General features: G+C 46.1%; 1 protein-coding gene across 2 annotated transcripts in view; it reads left to right on the top strand.

Annotated features, from left to right (window-relative positions):
- The first annotated feature begins 13153 nt into the window (after positions 1-13153).
- EXOC3L4 (exocyst complex component 3 like 4) overlaps positions 13154-23144 on the top strand; it is a 28838-nt gene continuing 18847 nt past the window's right edge. For both annotated transcript variants that reach the window (XM_068160182.1, XM_068160181.1), the window contains exons 1-5: positions 13154-13505; positions 15046-15445; positions 17675-18326; positions 20705-20822; positions 21851-21976. In XM_068160182.1, the coding sequence (XP_068016283.1) occupies positions 15091-15445; positions 17675-18326; positions 20705-20822; positions 21851-21976 (1251 nt within the window). In that variant the 5' untranslated portion in view covers positions 13154-13505; positions 15046-15090. The remainder of the gene's footprint in view (positions 13506-15045; positions 15446-17674; positions 18327-20704; positions 20823-21850; positions 21977-23144) is intronic.

Genomic DNA, 23144 nt, shown 5'->3' on the forward strand with positions numbered 1-23144 from the left:
GATAGCTAAAAGCAAAACAGGCAGAGGGCCAGGAAAGATCAGGCAAAATTTGTGCAAAACACTTAAGAAAACCCCACCCAAAACTGAAAAATATAAAATCTAGTTGAGTCAAATATTGATTTCCCCCTCAGCCACAGATTGCTTGGCATGGCTGCTAGCTTGGGAAATCAGGCAGGAGGGATGCCCCATGGTGTAGTACCAGCCTGCTGTTGGTAGTGAAGCTCCTTCTGGGCTTGCTAAACTCCAAGGCGTCCATCCACGTGGCTATGGCAGAGTTCTGCAGCACTGCTCGTTGCGTGGGACAAGGGTTTGAAGCTGCTGCATGCCGAGGAGGGAGCTGATGCTTCCCTAAGGGAAGAAGGGAAAAAGTCTCCCTCTGGGAAGGGATGATAGTGACAGCCACAAGGAGCTAGGGCCTCACATGGGAGCTTTCTGCCTGTTTCTATGAAGCCCCATCTGCTGACTCCAAATTTGTGGTCTTTTGTTGTTCCCTTCCCAACCCCACCCCCCCCCCAGGTTATTTCTTTCTTGCAGTGGGAAAACCACCCAGTACTGGTGGCATTCAGAAGTAGCAAGGGTCCCAGGCTTCCAGGTAGGAACCAAGTCCCTAGGGGTGATGTGGGTGCTATGGCTACAGCAATGTGCTTGTCGAGGGCACAGGCACAACTGCAAAGTGAGGGGCTGGCTGCAGAGGGCAGTCTCCAGGCAGAAGTAATGCTCCCTGGAAAGCCCAGTTCTACAACGGCACAGCTGAAGCAGGCTGCACAGACACAGCATCGAGAGCTTCATCCATCTCCCTCATTTCCAACTAACGCCAGGCTTTCCACCACATCCTGAGCTCAACAGTGACAACTTTGGCTTTGTTCTAGGAGGGAAATGGTTTAGCACAAGGGCTAACCTACCTGCTCCCCCAACACAGAAGTGAGGGGAAAAGTCACACACACCTCAAGGTTGAGATAAAGAGATAAGGGCTTAATGTAACATACCATAATAACCTTAGTTACCTCAACTAATGATTTAATTAATCTAATAACACGATGCAGAAGCAGCACAGTGAAAGACAGTGGAAAAAAACCACAGCATAAAACAGAAACCCAAAACCAAACTCCCACCTGTTCTGCTGCTATGCCTGTAGAAAAGAGCCAACATCCAAGAACCTGCAAACCAGAAGCAGCAACTGGAACAGGAAGCCTACCATGCTGCAATCTGAACTTCAAGCCCCATAATACTTTGCTCCAGTTATGACTTTCATTTTTTGAAGCTGGCATGACTGCAGCATGGTGTGAATAACAACAGCAGATTCAACTCAATCCATGACAGAAGTGAACTGAATTTTTCTGCATGTCAAGACTATGCAGTGGCTTGTAGAGCATGTCACATCCTCAAACTTGTGCCAATGGTGTTAGAGCAAATTAAACCACAACTGCTGACAAAAAGGAAGAAAGGTGGGCAAGGTTTGGTAGTGCAAAATTATGTGGGTTGCTCAACCTCAGTTGTACCATGGTGTGTTTGGTGCTGCAAAAACCACAGAGCTATCACTCAGAGGAGTTTTCTGTGATCACAGGGACAGAGTCATGGCTGCATCACCATGACACTTGGCCCCACCTTGGCAGAGAGAGGTGAAAAGCAGGGTGCTGGGTTTTGTTCTTGGCAGTCATGTGACGACCAGGACAGCAGTAAGGTCTAGGTTGGCAGGACACAAGTACCTTGATAACTGTTGCCCTCTGAAATCTTTACATTGCCCTCTCCTGCCTCTGCATGTGCTGGATTTCATCTCCTTCTAGTGGGGTAGAGAAAAAAGCTGAGTCTTAAGTCTGGTACCATGATTTGCTTCCCTTTCTGCAAGATTTACGAGAATGGAAGTAAGAGGCTGGCTTTCAAACACAGGAGGAAAGTGTTTATCAGCATTATTCAGAGAATAAAGTAATTATTTTGTGCTTTAATTCTCATTCTACCAGCACTAGAGCACTGCAGAAGAAAGGAAGCAGAGATGAACATTAAAGGAGTGTGACATGCTCTCTGCAAGGGAGAAGAGAAGATGTGAAAGGGGATGTGATGGCTTGTTGTCCTTTGCTGTCACTCACATTGTGCACATGCATGAACACAACCATTGGTTTCAGTGCATGTGGACAGGTTACAATTACAGCATGCTCTGGAGTGACACAGTGGCACATGGAGATAAGTAAATACTAGGTAAATCTGAAGCCTTTTTTTAAAAAGTTCAAAGAAAGTGACTTTTGTCTCCCATGGTCCAGTTCTGCCTTACTGATTTTTGATGCTGGAGTAGACAGAGGCTGTGATGGCTCTGGCAGGCTTGAGTGCATGCCTCTTTACCATGTCTTTGCACCCACTTCTGCAAGAGCCCTGGTGTGGTGGTTTGAGGCTATGCCTTTAAAATTGAATTACAGATTTCAAACAGAAAAATAGAAAAACATAAATAAATCACTATTGGGTGTGAAAAGCATAACAAAAGATTACTTTAAACAAATTCATTGGATAAATGTCTGGGATAAGAGGAGCTGTACCATAACAATGCTTCCCTTTTCTCTTCTGATCTTGGCTGTTTTGCTTCACTCAGGAGAGAGAATATCTGTGCTTTGGCTGGCCTTGGCCAAGTCTAACCCACTGCTTCTCTCTCCAGTCCTTTCTCCCTTGGGACAGGGAGGTAGGGGGGAGCAGTGGAATGGCTTCCCTGGTCTCTTGACTCGGGAGGGGGGGGTTGTGTTGCTTGCATAAATACCTGTATAATATTTTGAACATAGTCATTGCATTCCATTGCAGAGCATAGATTTTGATTGTAAATACAGCTTTGTTTGCTTCTAACTGAGTTGGTCTGGCAAAGTTAATGCTGGGGGTGAATCTTCAACCCACCACACCTGGAGAGGAGGAGCAAAATCCACCAGCATATGTGAGCAATTCATTGCGTCCCTGTCACCACTTCAAGTCAAATTAAACTCTACAAAAAAGAAAATGGTGTTTTTACAGCAGCATTTGTTATGCTACTGTAATTAGCCCTCCATTATAGTCCTGCACACTGAAAGGTTTCAAAACAGGGCTACACAAATCCCTTTGGCCTGATAAAGGAATAAATAGTAGTGAACCAGACCCTTTGGAAAGGGCTGCAGGAAAACAGGACTGACAGATGGCTCTCAGGGCTGAGTGCTTTGGGGGTATTCATATTATACACCCAAATGACTTGACTGCAAGGGTGATGGCCAGCTAGGGTGTGAGCAAGAGTCATTCCCACTGACATCCTTGACAGCTGCTTGTGCTCCCGTGGCTTTGGGGTGGGGGTTCTGGAACCATTTCCTACTGGTCTCCAGTTTTCCATAAGGATTACATATTTAGTAAAATAAAGGACAAACCTCTACGAATTATTTACAATAGCATCATTAAATGGACTCTGTTCAACCAGAAGAGGTACTGGATGTTTTGCAGCTTTGGGAGTGACTGTTTTCAGAGCTTAATACAAGCTATGTCTTAACCAGTTCACTCTGAACAAAGCAACATCATGATTTCCATACTGGCCAGATGCAGACCCTGCAGAAAGGTCTAATCATATCACCATCACCACATACACAAAGTGATGTGCAGCTCACTACAAGTGATGAGCATTACTGTGAAGGTCAGATTAATCACTAGTCACCACAATTCTGTATGATTTTCAAGGGAAATCCCAGGTTGTCTCCATGATTCTCTGCCTTAAATATGTGTGTGGTTTCAACTATTTCAGTTACTTCAGTGGGTGCTGGAAAAGAGGGACTTCTTTCCAAATCAAGTTATTTGGTTCAGGAGTCTGACAACCTTCAATATCTTTGTTGCAGGACCCCTAACAGAGTGACCTGTCCTTCGAGGACTTCCAAGGCTGGGACTGATTACACCAGTGCTTGCACCGACCACAGCTAGAACAAAACCTGTCTGTCTTTATTCTTTCCTCATGGCCCTTTTGCTTTTAAGACTCAGTGATCCTCTCATTATTATCTACCACTGAGGCCAATGTACTTCACTTTATAGATTCAGATACCAGTGAAATATTTGCCTTAGAATATCTTTTACTAATGTCCTGCTCAATATCATGCTGTTTCTGTGGACTCAGTACATAAAGCCTAAGGACTGTTATCCAGGAATGCTGCTCTAGGTAAGTTTATAATGTATGACTCTAGACAGGACAACAAATTCTATTACAGAAATATTTGCAGTCATTTGAAGTCCATTCCAACCCTGACAATTCTATGATCCTGGAGGAGCGATCAATTCTCTTCCTACCTAGCCGGGGGGCCACCAGGCCCCCCGGCCTTTGTTGTCACCACCACCATCACCCAGTGTGCACCATGAAGACTCACCAGTGATGAGAGGAGGATCCCTCTGCCCAGATGGGCTCAGCTTAGGGCTTCTGCCTTTCCTGGTGAAGATTAAAAGGGAAGTGGGTGGGGAGGGCCAAGTGGCCACACCTGGGGTGGGAGGAGAGTCAAACAGAGCCCAGGTGCTCTGGGATTGAAGGGAAAGAAGGGGGAAATGGGGCAGGTGAGGGACTTTAAGGGTGTCATGTAATGATAGGACTAGGGGGAATGGAAAAAAATTAGAAATGGGTAGATTCAGATGGGATGTTAGGAATAAATTCTTCACCATGTGGGTGGTGAGACACTGGAATGGTTTGCCCAGGGAAGTGGTAGAAGCCTCATCCCTGCAGGTTTTTAAGGCCAAGCTGGATGTGGCTCTGGGCAACCTGATATAGTGGGAGGTGCCCCTGTCCATGGCAGGGGGGTTGGAACTAGACGATCCTTGAGGTTCCCTCCAACCCCAACAATTCTATGATTCTAAAACAATTTTACAGTTTAGGCTGGATGTTAGGAAGAAATCCTTCACAGAAAGAGTGATTGGCCATTGGAATGGGCTGCCCAGGGAGGTGGTGGAGTCACTGTCCCTGGAAGTCTTTACAATAAGACCAGATGAGGCACTTAGTGCCATGGTTTAGTTGATTAGATGGTGTTGGATGATAGGTTGGAATTGAAGATCATGAAGGTCTTTTCCAACCTGGTTAATTCTGTGATAATTCTGTGACCACCAGTGTGCACTTGCAGCCCAGAAAGCAAATCACATCCTGGGCTGCATCAAGAGAAGTATGGCCAGCAGTTGAGGGAGTTGATTCTCCCCCTCTACTCAGCTCTGGTAAGACCCCACCTGGAGTACTGCGTCCAGTTCCGGAGCCCCTATTACAAGAAAAATGTGGATGTGCTGGAACACGTCCAGAGAAGGGCCACAAGGATTAGCAGAGGACTGGAGCACCTCTCCTATGGAGACATACTGAGAGAGTTGGGGCTGTTCAGTCTGGAGAAGAGAAGGCTCCAAGGAGACCTTATTGTGGCCTTCCAGTATCTTAAGGGGCCTACAAGAAAGCTGGTGAGGGACTTTTTAGGGTCTCAGGTAGTGATAGGACTAAGGGGAATGGAAAGAAAATAGAAATGGGTAGATTCAGATTGGATGCTAAGAAGAAGCTCTTCACCATGAGGGTGGTGAGACACTGAAACAGTTTGCCCAGGAAGGTGGTAGAAGCCCCATCCCTGGAGGTTTTTAAGGCCAGGCTGGACATGGCTCTGAGCAACCTCATCTAGTGTGAGGTGCCCATGGCAGGGGGGTTGGAACTAGATGATCTTTGAGGTCCCTTCCAACCCTAACAATTCTATGACTATACATTAAAGAGTTTGGGGCAAATCAACCAAAGAGAGTGACCGGGTTCTGACGCTTGCCCTGACCGCAGCTCGGTTATAAACCTTTGTCTGCTTCTCATGAATGAGGCCCCTCTGCCATCACCAAACACCTATCCTTGTGGCAGCAGCGCATTGAGCAAATTATCTCCACACCAATGAGCCTCTGCAGACAATCATTGACACAATAGATTAGAGCAGTTTCAGTAGATTTATGGATTTAGGGTTTATGGAGTCATTGATATGTCAATTAAGCGCTGACTGTCGGAGCCTAACTCTTCAAGTGGAGTCATTATAATCTCTATACACATATAATGATTCCAGTGACAACGTCTTCAGTGAAACCTCAAAAGCACTTATTAGAAAAAAAAAAGAAAAGGGAAAAAAAAAAAGAAAGGTACAGAAATACCTATTTAAATAAGGTGCTAGTTTTCAGGCTTTCCCAGACACCAAAGGTAAGGAAAATTCAGCTTTCCAGAGGATGGATATTCAGGCTGCTTCTGAGATGTTCAGTAAAAGCTACTGTCCCCTTTTCTGGTGCATTGCCGTGTGGGCAATGCAAAGGGTGAAATGCAATGCACCCTCTGGCACCGGGAGAAAGCCACAGACTCAGTGTGTTGTGCAGATAAGAGCTAGCCTGAGCCTTTTCCCTTTCCACCAAACCAAGTGGGTTAGCCCCCTTTTGCAAATAGACCACTGGTTCCATCCCACTGAATCCCATGGAGTCACTCCATGGTGACGAGCCGTGGTGTCAGCCTAATGTTTTGGAAAAGTGTTGAGGGTGGAGGCACAATTATGTAAATAATCCATGATCAGTCATGCACAAAGTACTTCTGCTCTTTGAGGTCTGGTTTGGCAGCTCCTGTGATAAATGGGTTGAGAGCATCCTGCTTGGTAGGATAGCAGCTTCTTTCTGAAGTCAGTGAGCTGTGACATTTCAATCTCAAGTCTGCTCCTAGGGCTGAACTGATGGGCTCCATCCTGGTCTTGCTAATGCTCACTGCTCAAAGTCTTAAACATTTTTGTTATGCCAAGAAAGAAGAAAGCCATTGTGAGAGATCCACTCACACAGGCCTATTTCAGACCTTTTCTGAGAGGAAAGGATGGAAAACTTTGATGTTTGTCCTTCAAAGGCACTAGCAGCTGTCATGGAAAACCCTCCTGGCTCATCATTCTGCATTGAAATGAGCACTCACGTGTTTGTTTCCCAGAGTAATGTTTACTAATCCCAGTTGTCCCCTCCCATGGCTGTGCACAAACAGTGTAAGACACCATCACACACCCATCCCTGAGTCTGGAGCACCCTCTTCTCACGTCTTGTACTTTGAAGAAATCTATCTTCCAAATGCTTCAAATCAAGCCTAGGAACCAGTATTTCCCCTGCAAAAGCCAACCTACAAATCACAGCCTGCTTCTTTCCTGATAGCAGACTTTTCATCTTAGTGCTCAACTTTCCCCTACCTATCCCCTACCCCTAAAACCAAAAAGGAAAACATTGCAGGTGAAGCAATATTTCTCCTTTCACTGCAAACTGCCCTCAGGAGGCAATGGCTGCACAGGCAGATCCAGCCTCAGAGCATGCCTTTGCCTCATCCATCACTGATGATGCTGGTAAAAATATCAGGCTAGCTTCTATGCTGCAATAAATCATCGCAGCTCCAGGGTCTCCTCTGCCCACACAGGCTGAGACTTCAAGCCTACCACAGGGTGAGTGAAACCTGCAGAAACAGAGCAGATTGCAGCACAACCTGCCAAGGCCATGCCAGTTGGGATGCTGAGGCTAAAAGTGGGGATCCAGCATGGCTTTCTGCAGGTGCATCAGAGCTCTGTCCCCCATGGCCACAGGAGTGTCTTTTCCTCCTGGAAGTCTGAGATGGTGAAAAACTTGGGGCTGTGAGTGGTTTGTGGGACCTGCCCCTGCACTTCACCCCCATGATGGAGCAGTACACCTCTGTAGCTTTTTGCTATGTCCCATAGGTGTTACATGGAAGAAAAGAAACAGACAGTAAGACAATAAACAAGAGTAATAAACACAGAGAAGGGAAGAGAGAGCAAATAAACTCCAAACTACATATTCAAAAGGGTCAGGATGCAAAGCAGCAGTGTGAAAGCCTCACAGAGGTTAGTGGATACAGGGCTTTAGGGAGCTGCTGCCCAGCAACACCCCTGCAGATCTGAGCTGTGCATGTCCTTCCCATTATGGCCAAGGAAATCAGAAACCCCTTGAAATATTCTCATGGCAAGAGATCAACTAGCGTACCTCATCTATTTGACCCTCTCAGAGAGGGCAAACTGAATACCTGCATTTCATAGACAGAGAAACTAAGGCAGAGGGCACAGCAACCTGCTCTGGGGGTTGTACTGCTTTGCTATTTCAGCTAAACCCGGATTAAGCCAAAGAAACAGCAAGACAAGCAAAAAGAGGGCCTAAGAAATGGGAAAAGAACCCAGCCCCAGAGGGAGGCAGGGAGGGTAGGAGAAAGGAGGACAATGCCTTCTCCTTAGCCACAGGCAGAGAGGTATCTCTCCCTGCACAAGGCAGACAGGACAGGAACCCTGCACCTAAACCATTGCTCACAGATGCTTGTCCAAATCCATCCTGAAGATCTCAGGTGGTGCAGCTTCAAGAGGCAGAAACTCTTCCCATTGTAGACAAAGGGCAAGTTATCCCCATCCTCTTTCCCACAGCCATCTCCATAGCTGAAATGTGTGGCCCCTCTTAACTGAAACAATCACAGTGTGCTCAATTTCTCTTCAAAGTCCTTGGTTTTTAAAACTCTTAAAAGCTGATGTGACCCCCTGTGTGACTGTGGCATTTTCTGCATCTCCTCCATCCCACTTCAACCATATTTATAGCCATTTTTATGCACCTACAACTTGACAAAACTCCTTGCAAAAGCCACATGGAGAAGCGTGGAGGAATATCACTGGAGGACATCATTGCTGCAAGACTCAAAGCTCATCAAGGGTAACAAGAATTACACTTATCCTGCTTTCACAAGAAGCACCAAAATGTGGGAGACTCCTGCAGCTTTAGTCAGTCCTTACTTTCAGCTGCACTGAGATGACCAGACATTTCACACTGATCAGACCCTTCTCTTCTAATAAACATCAATGGAAAAACTTTGTTTTGAGGTGGATCAGTTGCAGTGTTACTCACATTTCACCCCTGCTACACCCCTGAGTTCTTGTATGAACTGTGCTGGAAGAAAGGGTAAACCAGCATGCAAATAGGAGCTGTCTTTGCAGCTCAGGCTGATTTTAGTGGGTTCCTGCGTGTGCTTCTGAAATATGGCATGTACTCAGGGCTCTACCTGCAAGCTGATATGCATCAACACAGCAAAAGCTGGAAAAAGTCCTGCCTCATGCAGGTCATGGTGAACAATTCTGCATGAGGATCCAGCAGGGACATCTCCACGTATACCTCCTCTGCAATGAAATGGGCCCCAGAGGTGAGCAAGTGGAGGTATCCCATTCTTGGAGAGAGTGGCAACAGTGCAAGAGCATATCATAGAATTATAGAATCAATAAGGTTGGAAAAGACCTCAAAGATCATCAGGTCCAACCTGTCACTCAAGACCTCATGACTACTAAACCATGGCACCAAGTGCCATGTCCAACCCCTTTTTGAACACCTCCAGGGACGGTGACTCCACCACCTCCCTGGGCAGCTTATTCCAATGGCTAACAGCTCTCTCTGTGAAGAACTTTCTCCTCACCCCAAGCCATGGCCATGGCAACCAGGAGAAAACATTCTGGACTTGAGGATGAATTTGTTGCAGCAAAGGAAAAAGCAGAATCCCTTTTCTCACAAACTGAGCATAATGAATACAGAATAAGGCTGGGTCACCGTGGAAACCCCTAAGGCCCTGAAGTTGTCACTTTTTCACACAGTGCAAGGAAAGCCATGCATGCTTGAAAGCCTGAGAGGCAAGAAGCCTCCATTCCACCCTAGTTTTAGCCTGGCTCTGCCAACACTTCCAGAAAAATACAGGTATTTAGGGTCAGGAAGATTGTACATTATTCTCTAATCCTTACTTTATGCCAGCAGCTCTGCATTCCCATCAGTCTGGCATCTGGATATCAGCAACTCCTTGCCACTAATTTCTATCAGTAATTGAACTAATCCTAAAAAGATAGAGAAAACCCTTTGACACTGCTGAACAATGACATTAGAGCCAGAGAAAGGAACTGAGGTCACACATCCAAGTTGTGGGGTACAAGTCTGGTTTTCCTTTAAAGCCAGGCTGCAAATTTCTCATTGAATTTGGTGAAATTTTGGGCTCCCCAGTTCAAGAGAGACAGAGATCTGCTGGAGAGTCCAAAGGAGAGCTACAAAGATGATTGCAGGACATGAACATCTCTCTTATGAACAAAGACTGAGAGAACTGGGGCTGTTCAGTCTTGAGAAGGCTGAGAGGGGATTTTATCAACTTCTGTAAGTGTCTGAGAGATGGGTGAAGGTGATGGTCTCTTTTTGGTGGTGCTCAGCGAGAGGACAAGAAACAATGGGTGCGAGCTGGAACACAGGAAGTTCCACCTCAACACAAGGAGCTGCTTCTTTATGGTGAGGGTGACGGAGCACTGGAACAGGCTGCCCAGAGAGCTTGTGGAGTTTCCTTCTAAGAAGACTTTCAAAACACATCTGGATGCATTCCTGTGCAGCCTGCCCTAAGTGATCCTACTTTGACAGGAAGGTTTGACTCGATCTCTGGAGGTCCCTTCTAACCCTTAACATTCTGTGATTCTGTGAATGCACCTTGCAAAAATTTTGCTACTCTATTGCAGCAGCCATTTGCCAAGAAATGCCTGAACACAGCTCTGAGGCACTGATGCTTTCACCTCTTACTTGTGATTAATTATCACATTTTTGCCTCCTTTTCTGTTTTCTCCTCCCTGGTTTGGTAATGCTGGTGGGAAGGTCCAAGTTCAACTTGTCCACTAGCCTGCTGCTAGCTCAAGGCTGAAAGCATCAATATTCAAATCCCCAGATAGTGATTAATCTGTTCTCATGACTGTGCCTGAAGATTCAAAAGACAATCAAGCTGGTGCTGCTGGGTGGAAGGTAATTTCATGGTGCTTCCTCCAGATGGCCAGATCTTTTCAGGAGCATGTGTTCCCATTGACAGCAGGGCTGAACAACCATACAGAGCATGGCAGGAACAACCGCAGGGAGCACCGCATGAACAGCCGCACAGCTCAGCCAGGATGCTGCGTGGCTGTTGCTGCCTCAGTGGGCGGATTAGCAAAGGCTGAACAGGCGACAATCCAAAGCATTGCTGGGGAAAAACAGTTGGAGGCCACCTACTGCAAGGATTGGCTTTTCTCTCCAGTTCACTTATTTGCTTCAAATTAAGAGCACGCTGGTGAGTTTTTCATCACAGGGCTGCACATTCCTAGAGGTAAAGGAGGAGCACTGTGGCCCTCTGATGCTTGCCAGGGCTGGCTTGGGGGATCCACAGCTCACTGGGGACAGAATGGTGTCCACCAGGTACCCACAACACTAAAGACCATGATCTTTTTACTGCAAAGCTCTCTGAATACTGACCAGCTCCACTGTGGTACTGCTGAAAAAAACATATACCTGATACTGCAGGGCTGTTAAAGGTGGAGTGTGAAGGACCAGGATTCTTGAACACTTTTCTCTGTGGGTGCTATGGAAAGTAGGCAGGGATAGATGTATTATAGCATTTTATTGAACTTCATCACAGGCAGTGTTTTGTTTTGGTTTGTTTTTTTCTTTAAAGCCCTCTCCTGGAGTAGGAGACCCTCAGGTTTCCTTTTTAAAGAAAATTAACCCTCACTACTAGGTTGAGGGTTATGACCTTCTAGCAAAATTGAAGGGACATGGTAAGCAACTGCACAAAATAGTAGATTTTTAAATTCACATGGCCTTATGGGGCCAGACTTCTGGAGTCACCATTGCCCTGATGGCATTTCCAGAAGCAGATGGGATCCATGAGAGCTGGTGTTGGGAGAGAGTACTAGAAGGGGCTGTGGGGAGAGAGGTGACTCAACTGTGGGGTGCATAGCTCCCCTGGGACTGCGTTTATTAGCACCCGAGCAGCACTGGTACTGGCTGTGTTTTGGGATAGCTGACAGCTGCCAAGGAGGTCCAGATCAGATCCCATCTACATTGGACTTGCTCCTGCTCTGGCTACACCTCAGCAGCAGAAAGCCTGTGAGACAGAGAAGGAAATTACTGACCAGGATGGAAAGAAGTTTAGTTGGACTTTGTGTCTGAAGGGGCTTTCCACACCTCAGTGTGTGCCTGAGTAAATAGGTCCCTCCCTTTGTCTCCACCGTCACCCTGACAGACCAGTAGAAGCCTTACTCATGGTTTTCCCCAGCATTGCAGGATGGTCTCTAGCTTAAACATGGCTTTGAAGAGCAAAAAATTCATCACTGGGCCAGTTGGCTGAGGGAGGCTTTAGGCAGGACACCACCCGCAACACCCAGACCTAAATGATGATTTGCCCAGTCCCATCTCGCCATCAGGGTATTTTCCCACCTGTCTGCACTGTTTCTCCTTCTTTTTCAGTTGGTCTTAATTATTCCCACCCCACACACTTTCCATTACCTGGATACAAAGTATCTCCTAGCCATAGGGAAGTTATGAACCTCTCTGTTGCGCTCTGTGCAGCACAAAGTCCAAATGCCACAGAACTTTATTGCATCAGTCTCCCGCTAAAGCCTCTGATCTCCCCTATCACAATGAGAGGTCACCTTCTGGCAGGCTTCTAAAGCAAGTGAATGTTGTTCATGGTATGGTGGCACTTCCTGATTTAGTCCTCTTACTTTACACCAGGGTCTTGGCCACCTCGGACTGCCCAGTGTGCCCAGCCAGACATCCTGGCTCATAGTTTTCTGGGCACCAGATGCTCCCCAGGGTTCAATTGCTTATATCATTCAGGGACAAGCCAAGTGCCTGTTGTCATTTAAACCTTCCAGATCCCTTTTTTTCCTCCTTTGCTTTGAGCTCCCTCCAAAGGGCACAAATGCCCCAGAAATGGAGGGATCCAGGGCCAGAATCTCCATGGAAATAAGTGTCCCCAGGGCAAAGCATGGAGCGGGGAGGTGAATATCTAAATATATAACCACAAGACACAGCACTCCCTGTCCCTCACCCACACATGGCAATCATTCCTGTAAGCAGGCCACCTGTGACCTCTGGAAATGGGGCAGAAAGGGGTGAGTTGCAGCTGTTCTCACGTGGCAGCACTGGGGCTACTTTTGAACCCCCCCACATCCAGATGCCAGCCCCTTTCTGGGGCTGGATCAGGTGCCAAAAACTTTCTCCTCCCAGCTGCCTTGGCCCAGCTCAGCCCAGCAGCTCACCCCATTGTTGAGTCTCTGGTCTGCAGAGTAAATATTTAACCTTAAATTCTTGGCACTTGTTCAGCATTTCTCCCCCACCTCTTCCTTTCTTCCAAAGTGCCCAGGTCTAATGAAAGTGAAACAGTGCTGCAGTCTCTCCTCGGAAGCAAACAGGCAAAGGCCTTGAGCAGGGGACACACACATCTTTTTTAGCACTTCCCACCACCCTTTTCCAGAGGACAAAGGAGGATGGAGAACAGCGCCATTCCTGGAAGGAAGCCCTCAGCCAATACAGGTGTGTGGAATGGTCCGCTAGTCAGCTGAAGCGGACAAACTCATCACGACCTCTGGCCTTCAGAGCTGCTCACCCAACACCACAGCTCCCTGAGATTCCCTGCGGCACCAAGCCTCTATCAGTTTCTGTGGATCACACCTGCATTATCCCAGCTTGCTGCAGAGAGGATCGATTCAGTCCGTACTGGGGTGTGTATTCCTTCTCTTGCCCTGCCTGTGGGCTCATGTCTTTTTGTCCTTCTTCTCTGGCTCCCTCCACTACACAGTTCAGCTCTTTAATAATTTCTGATGCTCCACTCTGGCCACAGAGCTCCTATGCAGGGTTTGAGCTAGTGACTAAGTGCACTTCCTACTGAAATCCCTGGAAAATTAGGTGCCCTTCTTTCCCTCCCATCCTCTGCATGGGCTGTGCTGGGGTGAGCTCCTGAGCAAGGCAATGAATGATTAAATAGTCCCCTGAGAGGGTGTGATGCAGGGTCTGAGCCCCACTGTGCAAGCAGCTCAGCAAACCCACAGGAAGTTCCCGCACTTCATAGCCTGTGAAGGAAACACGCACAAGGGAGCAAATCTCTGGCCAAACTCAGCTCAAGGGCAAATGAGATCTGTTTCCAGAGTGCCAACATGTCTGCTCACTGCAATCATATTTCAATCACTGGTTTCTGCGAGCTGGGCATACTTGAGATAGGTAGTTCCTGTCCTGGGTGTCCTCAAGCAAGAGTTGATTCTAATGATTTTAAATTATATAAATTGATCACTGAGCTGCCTTGAGCCTGCTGTGGGGAAGTGTGGCATTTCCCATCATCAGAGCTCTGCAATGTACAACATCTCTATGAGTTGGTTGTGTTAGCTGGTGACCTGGTGAGAGCCCTTTGCAAGGCATGGAAAGCAAAACCCCTATGCCAGCTCTCAGGGTAGGCTAGGGGGGAACTACTCTGTCTGCAGCAGGGCAGGAGCTGAGCAAGGCAGAGTTTGTGACTAAAGCCCAGAACAATGACAGGAGCACTTCTATTGAAATATGAAAACTTCTGCAGCAGACCCTGTAGCTCATGTAGGGGCTGTCTTGGCCCTCAAAATATCCATTCTCAGCAAGCCAGGATAGAGTCCTCTGAGGCAGAATGAGTAGTGTGAACTCTTACTGTACCATACAGCCTCCTGCACTGTAACCATGACAATTCAGAGTGCTGAGATTGTTGTGGGTTCGATGGTAGGGGCTAGAGCAGAGCTCAGTCACTCACCAAGGACCACTCACCCCTGGGCCACCTTCCAGCAGCAGTAGGTCAGGGACTGAGCAGGGCAGAAGCAGCAGCATGACTGAAAGTTGCCATATCCACATCAGAAAGTGGCAAGGTCTCAGTGAGACTCAGGAAAGGTTATCATTCCTACACGGCTGGAAATCTGCCTAGAAGAAACAAAAGCCAAAATGTACCTTGTTACCAATCAAAACTCTATGTTTACACAATTTTCAACATCTCTGATGTTTAGTGATTCCTTGACACCAGAGAAAAGCTCTCACTTGCCTCATTTACGCTGTTAAGTAGAGCTTTCCAGAGCTAAAACCAGACCGGAGCTCGGTGTCTGTGAGTAGAAACATTGTTTCAGGAGCTACAGGCTAGAACAAATTCCTCAGTCCTTGCATTAGGCCAGATTTTCAGCCCAGGGCTGACTTTGTCAATACAGTAACACCCTTTTAAGAACATCTCATCTAATTCTGCCAATTTATGCATTTCAGTGATTACCACCAACCTGCTTGTAAAGCCCGTTGTTGAAAGGCAAGATGAATGGAAATGCCGAGTTAGTCCCAAAGAGTGTGACCTCAGAACCAGTCTCTCAGACAAACAGTGCAAGTGAGGCAAAGATGGAGGTTCCTTCTGAACCGAGCAGCCCACCTTTCCATGGCAGAGGCATTGGGCTCATTGAAAGAGGTTTTAAAACAATGTTAAGCATTCGGAAATCAAAACGAAGTCTGAACAAAGAGGAAGGAAAGGAAGATACAGGCGCTTGGAAAGGAAAACGACTTTCTCTGCGATTCGCCAAGAACTCTGAGAACAAACCCACAATCTGCAATGGTGTGGAGGAGGTTGGTGAGAAGATAGAAGCAGCAGAGCCCATTCTAGGAAAACCTCTTTCAGGTAAGAAACAAAACCACCAGTGTCATTTGCTTGGCAGGTCATGTGTAACCTACAAGTAATTTGCACTTTGCATGTCTTGGGCCCAAGACAAACTCCTTGGGGTGTTACCCAGCCCAGCATAGGTAGGTTACCTGTTAATGACACAGTCTCAAGTTGTGCCAGGGGAGGTTCAGGCTGGATATGAGGAAGAAGTTCTTTATAGAGAGAGCAATTTGCCATTGGAATGGGCTGCCCAGGGAGGTGGTGGAGTCACCATCCTTGGAGATCTTCAAGAAAAGACTGGATGAGGCACTTAGTGCATGATTGGATAGGGCTGGGTGATAGGTTGGACTGGCTGATCTTGGAGGTCTCTTCCAGCCTGGTTGATTCTTTGATTCTATGCTGCTCTGTAGCCTCAACAGCATTAGTTTAACCATATCAACTACCTACCTATCAACCTGTCAGATGTGTCACCCATTATATCATTATCACCTGTCTGCTGAGCACAGTTTGGGAGCTGCTGTTCTGACAGTATCTAGTACTGTAATGTGGGCTATTCTTACACTATTGCCTGCATTGCACCTCTGAAGTTCTCAGTCTAATGGTTCCCAGACTGTTCTTGGTAAGTTGATGCAATGCTTTGATGTGGCAAAAAAAAATATGGTTTGGATGTGATCTGGTTTGGCATCTCTACCTTGGTTTCTAACTTAGAAACCACCTTGCCAAAATGCAGCTTCAGATACCTTGTTCTCTTACACTGACTTTCCAGCTGTTCTCACAACAATGGTTCTGAATATATTTGTTCTTTGTTTTCCTCATGCTTGTTACTCTTATGAGTTTTGTCAGTGTTATACAGATAGGTCTTAGTCAAATTATATTAACTATCTTCAGCATAGCTCTCACCTTTCCCTAAGTGTGGGCAGACTGCAATGACTTTGATCTTGATTTGGGTCCTGTTTTCCTCCACCTTCTCATGGCAGAGGAAGTACAATGAATCCACCAGGAGACATGGGTTGACCCTTCCTCAGCTTAAATTTCCAGAAAGGAATTCTTGATCTAGTGTATAGGATGTCATGGAGATCAGATAGATGGGCTGACATTACCTCACTGCTATAATTTGCTCTCATGGGCCATGAAGTTATTTACTGCTTTGCACTGATATATTGTGAGGCTGGTAACCTGGTTCTGAGACCATCTCATAAACATTATTAGTCCTTAAAGGTTCATTGATGAGGAGTGACAGGAAGCATTACCATAAGCCCTTTTCATGTCCTGCAATAAACAAACTGAAGAATTACACAATAAGGCCCATCCTGTGCCAAATAATTCCTGATTGGCCTAGACAAGATCAGCTCTGTCAGAAACACATCTCATCCTGAGATAAATATGGCAAGCAATGGAGACTCCATCATGTGCAAGATGAAGCTGCATAATGGTTAATTGCCTTTCAATTGTCTTCCTTCAGCTACCAGCTGGCTGATCTTGTATTGCTAAATTAAAGATCCATTTAGCACCCAATATCACCTCCCTGAATAATTATTCTAGATGGTGATTAAATGATGTTTTCTCACTTTGATAAACAGAACAGAATGTATTCCTTCAGTCTCTCACTGCAAGCACTTGTGCAAACACACGTTTTTTTACTGATTTATCTAGAAGAGATAAAATTAATTGGCACAATGGCCCTCCCTTCTGAATGCAGAAGACACTGTAGCTCCATAGAAGCACTCAGAGCTCTATGCACTGTATACTACATCAATAGTTTGATTATTCAGTGCATTTCTGTCTTCTTATGGATATTCTTACACTGCACAGCTTACTTGGTGCATACAGTATAAAATCTGTGTGCAGACAAGCCCAAGAGCATAAATTAAGGGCATCATATCTTCTTTGAGTGCTCTCAAATTTGTCCATATAATTTTATGTATGTATGTCCCAGAAGCAGTGGCAACATGTGCCTAAATGATGTTCATTCCTTTCTCCTCTTTTAATATTTGCCTCATGTCCAGCATAACAGTAGGATCTCCTGTTCAGAGCATCTGTTTTGATGCTGGAGATGATGAGAACTTTCTGGGGCTCCTCAAAAGCTAGCAGTGCTCTTGGATCTCCTCAACACACAGCAAATGCTCCTTACATTACTGGCAAATAGGCAGCAGTTCTTGAACCAGTAAGGCTTGGAAAAAGAAACAGGAAACTCAGTAGACCTCAGCCACTGCCCTGTCCCAATCTCTTTCTCCCTTCTCTCTGCAGTAATGGAAATCAATGAACTTATTCAGAAAAAGCAACTTTTAGAAGCATTTGCAAGCATCAAGTACTTGGAAGATGAGACTATCGCTGAACGAGATGCTGGGAAATATGTGGATAATCCACAGGAGTTTGTGCGGAAATCCAAGGATGTGGATTTGCTTTATAACTCCATCACAAACACAATACAGTCCATTGTGGTGGAAACACTGGAACAACCCACTGTAGAGGCTACCATGCTGACCTCCCTGGTGACTTTAATTGCCCATGAAGAAGCAGCTCATCCAAACACAGCCAGTGCTGCTGCTCCTGGATCAGATTTGCTTGGCAAGCCCAGGAAATGGAGGGAGGAGTGGAGGAAAGCTATCAATGAGAGTGCTAGAAAAAGAGTCCTGAGGGTACCCATGGCATTAAAGGAAGAAGACAGTTCTTGGCTCGATCTCCACTTAGGTTTCCTTCAGAAACACCTGAGTGAAGACTTAGTGAAAATCAAGTTCTCAGTAAAAAAGTGCTATCCAGAGGAGTACCAAGTGTGTGACACATATGTGGAGGCTTTTCACAAGGCCATAGCCTCACATTTGCAAGCTCTCTCCCACAGACTGATGGAATTCAATGAGCTCCACACCATGCTTGACTGGGTGGCCAACACCTACCTCAGGTAAGATGCTGCGCTTGCCATACTGCCTCAGTCTCCTTTGGAGAGTGGCATGGCCAGAGTGCTTTGAGTGCACCAGGCTATTGCCAGTTGTTTAAACAAGCAAGAGAGACGCAGTCACTTCTACAGTACAGCCAGATAGACAATCTATTAATAGGTGAGGACAAAGGTTTGTGGATAATGCACTTGCTGATTTTCATAGATTTAAACTCTCACATTTTCCCCTCCATCTCCCACTTGCTGTGCTCCAAGGTCAGGAAGCTCCTCCTAGCAGCTCTGGTAAACCTTTCTGCAAATATTTTGCTAGGTTAAGCAGCTGCTCAGTGACTTTTCCAGGCACAGGGAGGGACCTGTTGGGGAGTGCTGCTTTCTTCCTGTTTAATTAACTGTGATGTATTTGGAAACAGTCCACATTACCCACCATGCTCCAGGGTCAGAATCATCTCGAGGAGGTGCCAAGACATCGTCATGTGGAATTAGCCACATTAAAACAAAGGCTCCGGCAAAGACACACCTGTTAGTCAAATGGGAAGTCTGTAGTTTTTAGGATATCTTGATGCTCCCTTAAGTTCAGGGGTGACTAAAATGCTCTAGGAGTTGTGCAGGCATATCAACACCATCCTCAGGGCACCCTGAGTGTGTGGGAGTAAAGGTAGAAATTTCTTACAGCAGCAGTAAAAACTGTGCTGCTGGACATTGCCTCTTTTTACAGACAAAAAGAGATATCTAAGACAGGCACCTGTAGATGATCCGCCACCCATTGCCATTCTCCCTTGTGTGGCCATGCCAGTCTTATCTGGAGAGAAAGTCCTGCGTGTCCTCAGCCCTTGGGACCTCTCCTGCACCCCAACATTACAGGAGACTGGAGCAGAAACAGCTTTCAGCAGCCAGGTTCTGCACCAAAGAAAAGTGCCCCCATTGTATTTCTTTAACTTGCTGTGAAAGAGACTACTGAGAGCCTTCAGCCATTTTGGGCACCACTTACAATCACCTTGTTGGGTTGGGATGTTACCATTTATTTTTTCTATTCTAAAAAGGACTTCATCCCCTCTTGGAACCCATCTCAAAAATGAATTGTGTGACTCAAACTCATTATTGATGCTACAATTAAAACAAGTGAAAAATAAGAAAGTGAAGTGAATAAACTCCATGGGTATACCCTTGAGTTAGTCCTTTCAATCATGGAGAGTTTGTATTTCATTCTGTGGTGTCCTTTGAAATGATCAGCAGACCTCTGAAGCAGCTGGGCTGTGCAATGCTCTGAACATGCAGATATACCTTTCTGAGAGCTCTGAACTGTGACCGCAGGAACGTTAGCTCCGGGATGCTATCAGCAGGCTGAACTTTTTTCTGCTGAGCAGTCACTATGCACCAGCCTGACGTTTTACATGACAGTCCTCACTTGGATCCAAACCCAACCATGGGGCTTAGTGCTGGTTTGGCAATGGGAACCTTCTGTGGTATCAGACAAATGATCAGGCTGTGTGTAGGATGTTGCAGTTATGTTCCCTGATAATCAGGTGACTGCTTGCAACTTATGTCTAATGTTCATTAAGTGCATGAATATTTTCTGCTTTCTCCTCTCCACCTTCATGACCCTGAAAGATGCAGTGGATGAACATGGCTGATTGCAAGGGTAGCACATTCAGTTGTACAGGCTAATAACAGGTTTCTCACCCCAGAGGATAAACAAAAGCAGTCCCTCCCTTTCCCTGATTCCCTGCTAATCAGCAAGCCTGATTACACAGCAATCCAGAGGAAAGTGAGTGGTAAAGTCATGTATCAGCTGAGTGCACTTTGGAGTCAGACTCTGTAGCTGCATGTCCACCCACCACTTGCGTTTGCAGAGGAGTCACAGTTTTGCCATGGTCTGTGTCCTGGGTGTGGGAATGCCTTCCAGAGGCTGGTCTGCAAAGAACAGGACCTGCTCTGCTGCCTCTCCTTGCTGGAGATAACCCACAGGCTGACACAATGCCTGATGTGACACCAGAGAAGAGCCAAGGAGATCAGCTAACTCCAAAGCAGCACACTGCTACAGGAATTACCCTGAGAGGCATTTCACAAGCTCATAGTGAAATGAATCAGCTTCAGGCTGTTTATTTTTAAAAGTAAATTCTCGTAACACTTTTAATGTCCAAACAACTCAGAAGTCTCATGATTTCTAAGGTGGGCTGGAACTTCAGATCACTTTGATTTTGAATAATTAGGATTTTGAATAGCAAGGAAAGATTTTCTTGTTAAAGCTTGAAAACAAGCATCTCAATTTCAGCTTTAAGTATATTTATCACTGCTTAATAATTATGTAGCTCATGCCACATGAATATTCAATCAGTTTACTCACACTCTGAGGCAATATAATTTGTTGGTTTGAATCTTTCCAGTGAACTCTTTCTGGGTCACCCTGATCTCAAACCAGAAGTTAAGACAGAAAACCTGTCCCTGCTGCTAACACCCACTGATTGGGATAAACTGAAAAACAGCTACATTGTGTCTGCAAAGGTGAGAGTTTTGACCTTGTCCCCACACACCACCCATGGAAAGTACGGAAGCCCCAGGGCCTGGGCAGAGGTCTTAGATAGCTACATTATGATTTCTAGCCCAGGTGCCAAGTCCTGCCAGCACCGTGCAGAAGAGCCTTTAATCAAAAGGAAAAAAAGTCCTGAATGCCAGTTCAGGGACCAAAGCATGCTATGAGCCTGAACCTGGTGATCACAGAGCCAAAGGAACAGTATATGGTAGAAGCTTACAGAAAGATCATAACTGGGTTGCATCAGATTGAACTCATTGCAAAGCTAAATGTAAAGGCATTTTAGCTGCTACTTTCACAGTGTGTCATTTTCCACCTGAGGTTTGCCACAAGACAAGTTTGGGCATGTCCCCACCAGAGGACATCCCCATGGGTCAGCTCCTTCTAGGAAGTCCCTTCTACAGTGCTGTTTCTGCTGCCCTCAGCTGGGACTCTGAGTGAGACTGTGTGTTTTCCTGGCTCTTTGCTGCTCTCAGACATTTTCTTGAAAACCATTTCTTAAACAGGGCACCACTCAAGGTGACCTCAATGTACCCAGTTGAATAAAATGAAATCAGTATTGCTCCACTGTGCTGGTGAAAGATCATTTTGTTTCACCAGCAACAAGATTGATTTATCAGCCAGAACATAACAGTGCTGCCACCACTCAGGTGATTGTACTGCCAGACAGGACCAGTTTGATCTTTAATCCTGACCTTGTGCATTGCACATGCTGGTTGACTTTGTAATCAAGCAAACAGCTGACAATATTTCTCTGCCTTGAGTATGATTCCTTCTTGATTTGGGAGTACCTTGCCCCCACACAACACAGCTCTTGAATTTTCCCAAGACCCTCTGAAGACTGACAGGGCCTGGTGCAAGACCTTGGACTCTTCTTTCCTTCTCTCACCACACACACGAACCTTTCACACGTGCCAATGGAGCAAAACACAGCGAGCTGCATTGCTCGTTCTTGCTTCATTGTCCTCAGCTGCATATTTCCTTTCTGTTTAACATTTAGGGGACAATCAGAAGCTATTTTGAAAACATCCTGAGAATGGAGTCCACAGAGAAGTGGGAGAAGGAAGATCATCCAGAAGTGAAGGAAAATCTCTACTACTCCTCACTCTCCTTTGATATTCAAGCGGTATTTAATTAGCTGGGGCAAAGAGTGGGGGGCTTTGTGGCTCCAGGGAAACGGGATGGTTACCTTCTGAGGTGGAGGTACCGCCTCCTGCGATAATTTATGTTAGTCACGCACTGGCAGAATACATTATAGCAGAAAATGCCGTTTATTACAACTTCTAGCTCTCCCGCTTGCCTTCCAGCTGCAAATTAAACCTGCTGTCAATTGTGTCAGCGGCATAATAGGCAACTGTTTTAAAAGTCCTTTTAAATCTCTTTGATTAGAAAGAAAAAAAAAAGAAGGGTGGGGGGAGGTAGAAAGAAAAGGTTTGTTATAAAAAAACCTTTGGCTGAAAGAGCAACTTTGTCCCAGGGCTGCGGCAGCCATGGAAAGGCCGTAGGCTGTGACAGGCACTCCAGTTTAAACAGTACAAAAAATGAAAAGCTCCTACTAACTTTAGGGACTACAGTGTAATAAATCCAGGAGAGGTTTGGATTCATGCACCTTCTCAAAGAGTTGAGTCATTTCAATTAAATAATACCAACAAAAAAGAGAGGGAGACAGAAAGAAAGAAAATCAAGGAGTATTGCCTGCCACCATGACTCTTTTTCCATAGAGGAATATCACACATTATGTGATCACCGGGTAGGCAGGTCTGAATTGGATTAGCAAATGGGTAGGATGCCTCAGGAAGCACCAGAGTAGAACTCCAGCCTTCCCCTCTCTGGAGAGGCAGCTAAGGCTGTGGGAGTGGGAATTAGGGAGGAGCCTCAGTACTAGCAAGACTATAGGGTAATGCCTGATTCTCTGTGCAGCCCTGGTATCACTCTTGAGGAGGGATCTCGTGTGAGTCCCAGGGATGGTGCTTATAGCCACTCTTAGCCTGGAGATGTAGGAACAGCTCAGCTCCCATTGGGTCTCGGGTTGGGGATTTATGCCTCCTGCAAATCCCACCAAAAGAGGAAAATGGCACCAGGGCAGCTCTGGGCTCTAGTCAGCACCCCGTCTAACTCATGCTGGACAGCAGAAGGACACAGGGCCCTTAGGGATGAATGATTGTGTCACAAATCAGTTTGTGCCTCTTGGTCCATTCTGGATGATTATTTTTAAAGGTGCCAGAGATTAGTCAAAACTGCCTGGCAACAACTCAGCTATTTCCCCTTTTGCTAGAGGGACCATTTTTATTCAC

This window comes from Melanerpes formicivorus, unplaced genomic scaffold, assembly GCF_026170545.1.
Source record: "Melanerpes formicivorus ecotype bairdi unplaced genomic scaffold, bMelFor1.0.p_v2 SCAF_48, whole genome shotgun sequence".
Classification (NCBI taxonomy): Eukaryota; Metazoa; Chordata; class Aves; order Piciformes; family Picidae; genus Melanerpes; species Melanerpes formicivorus.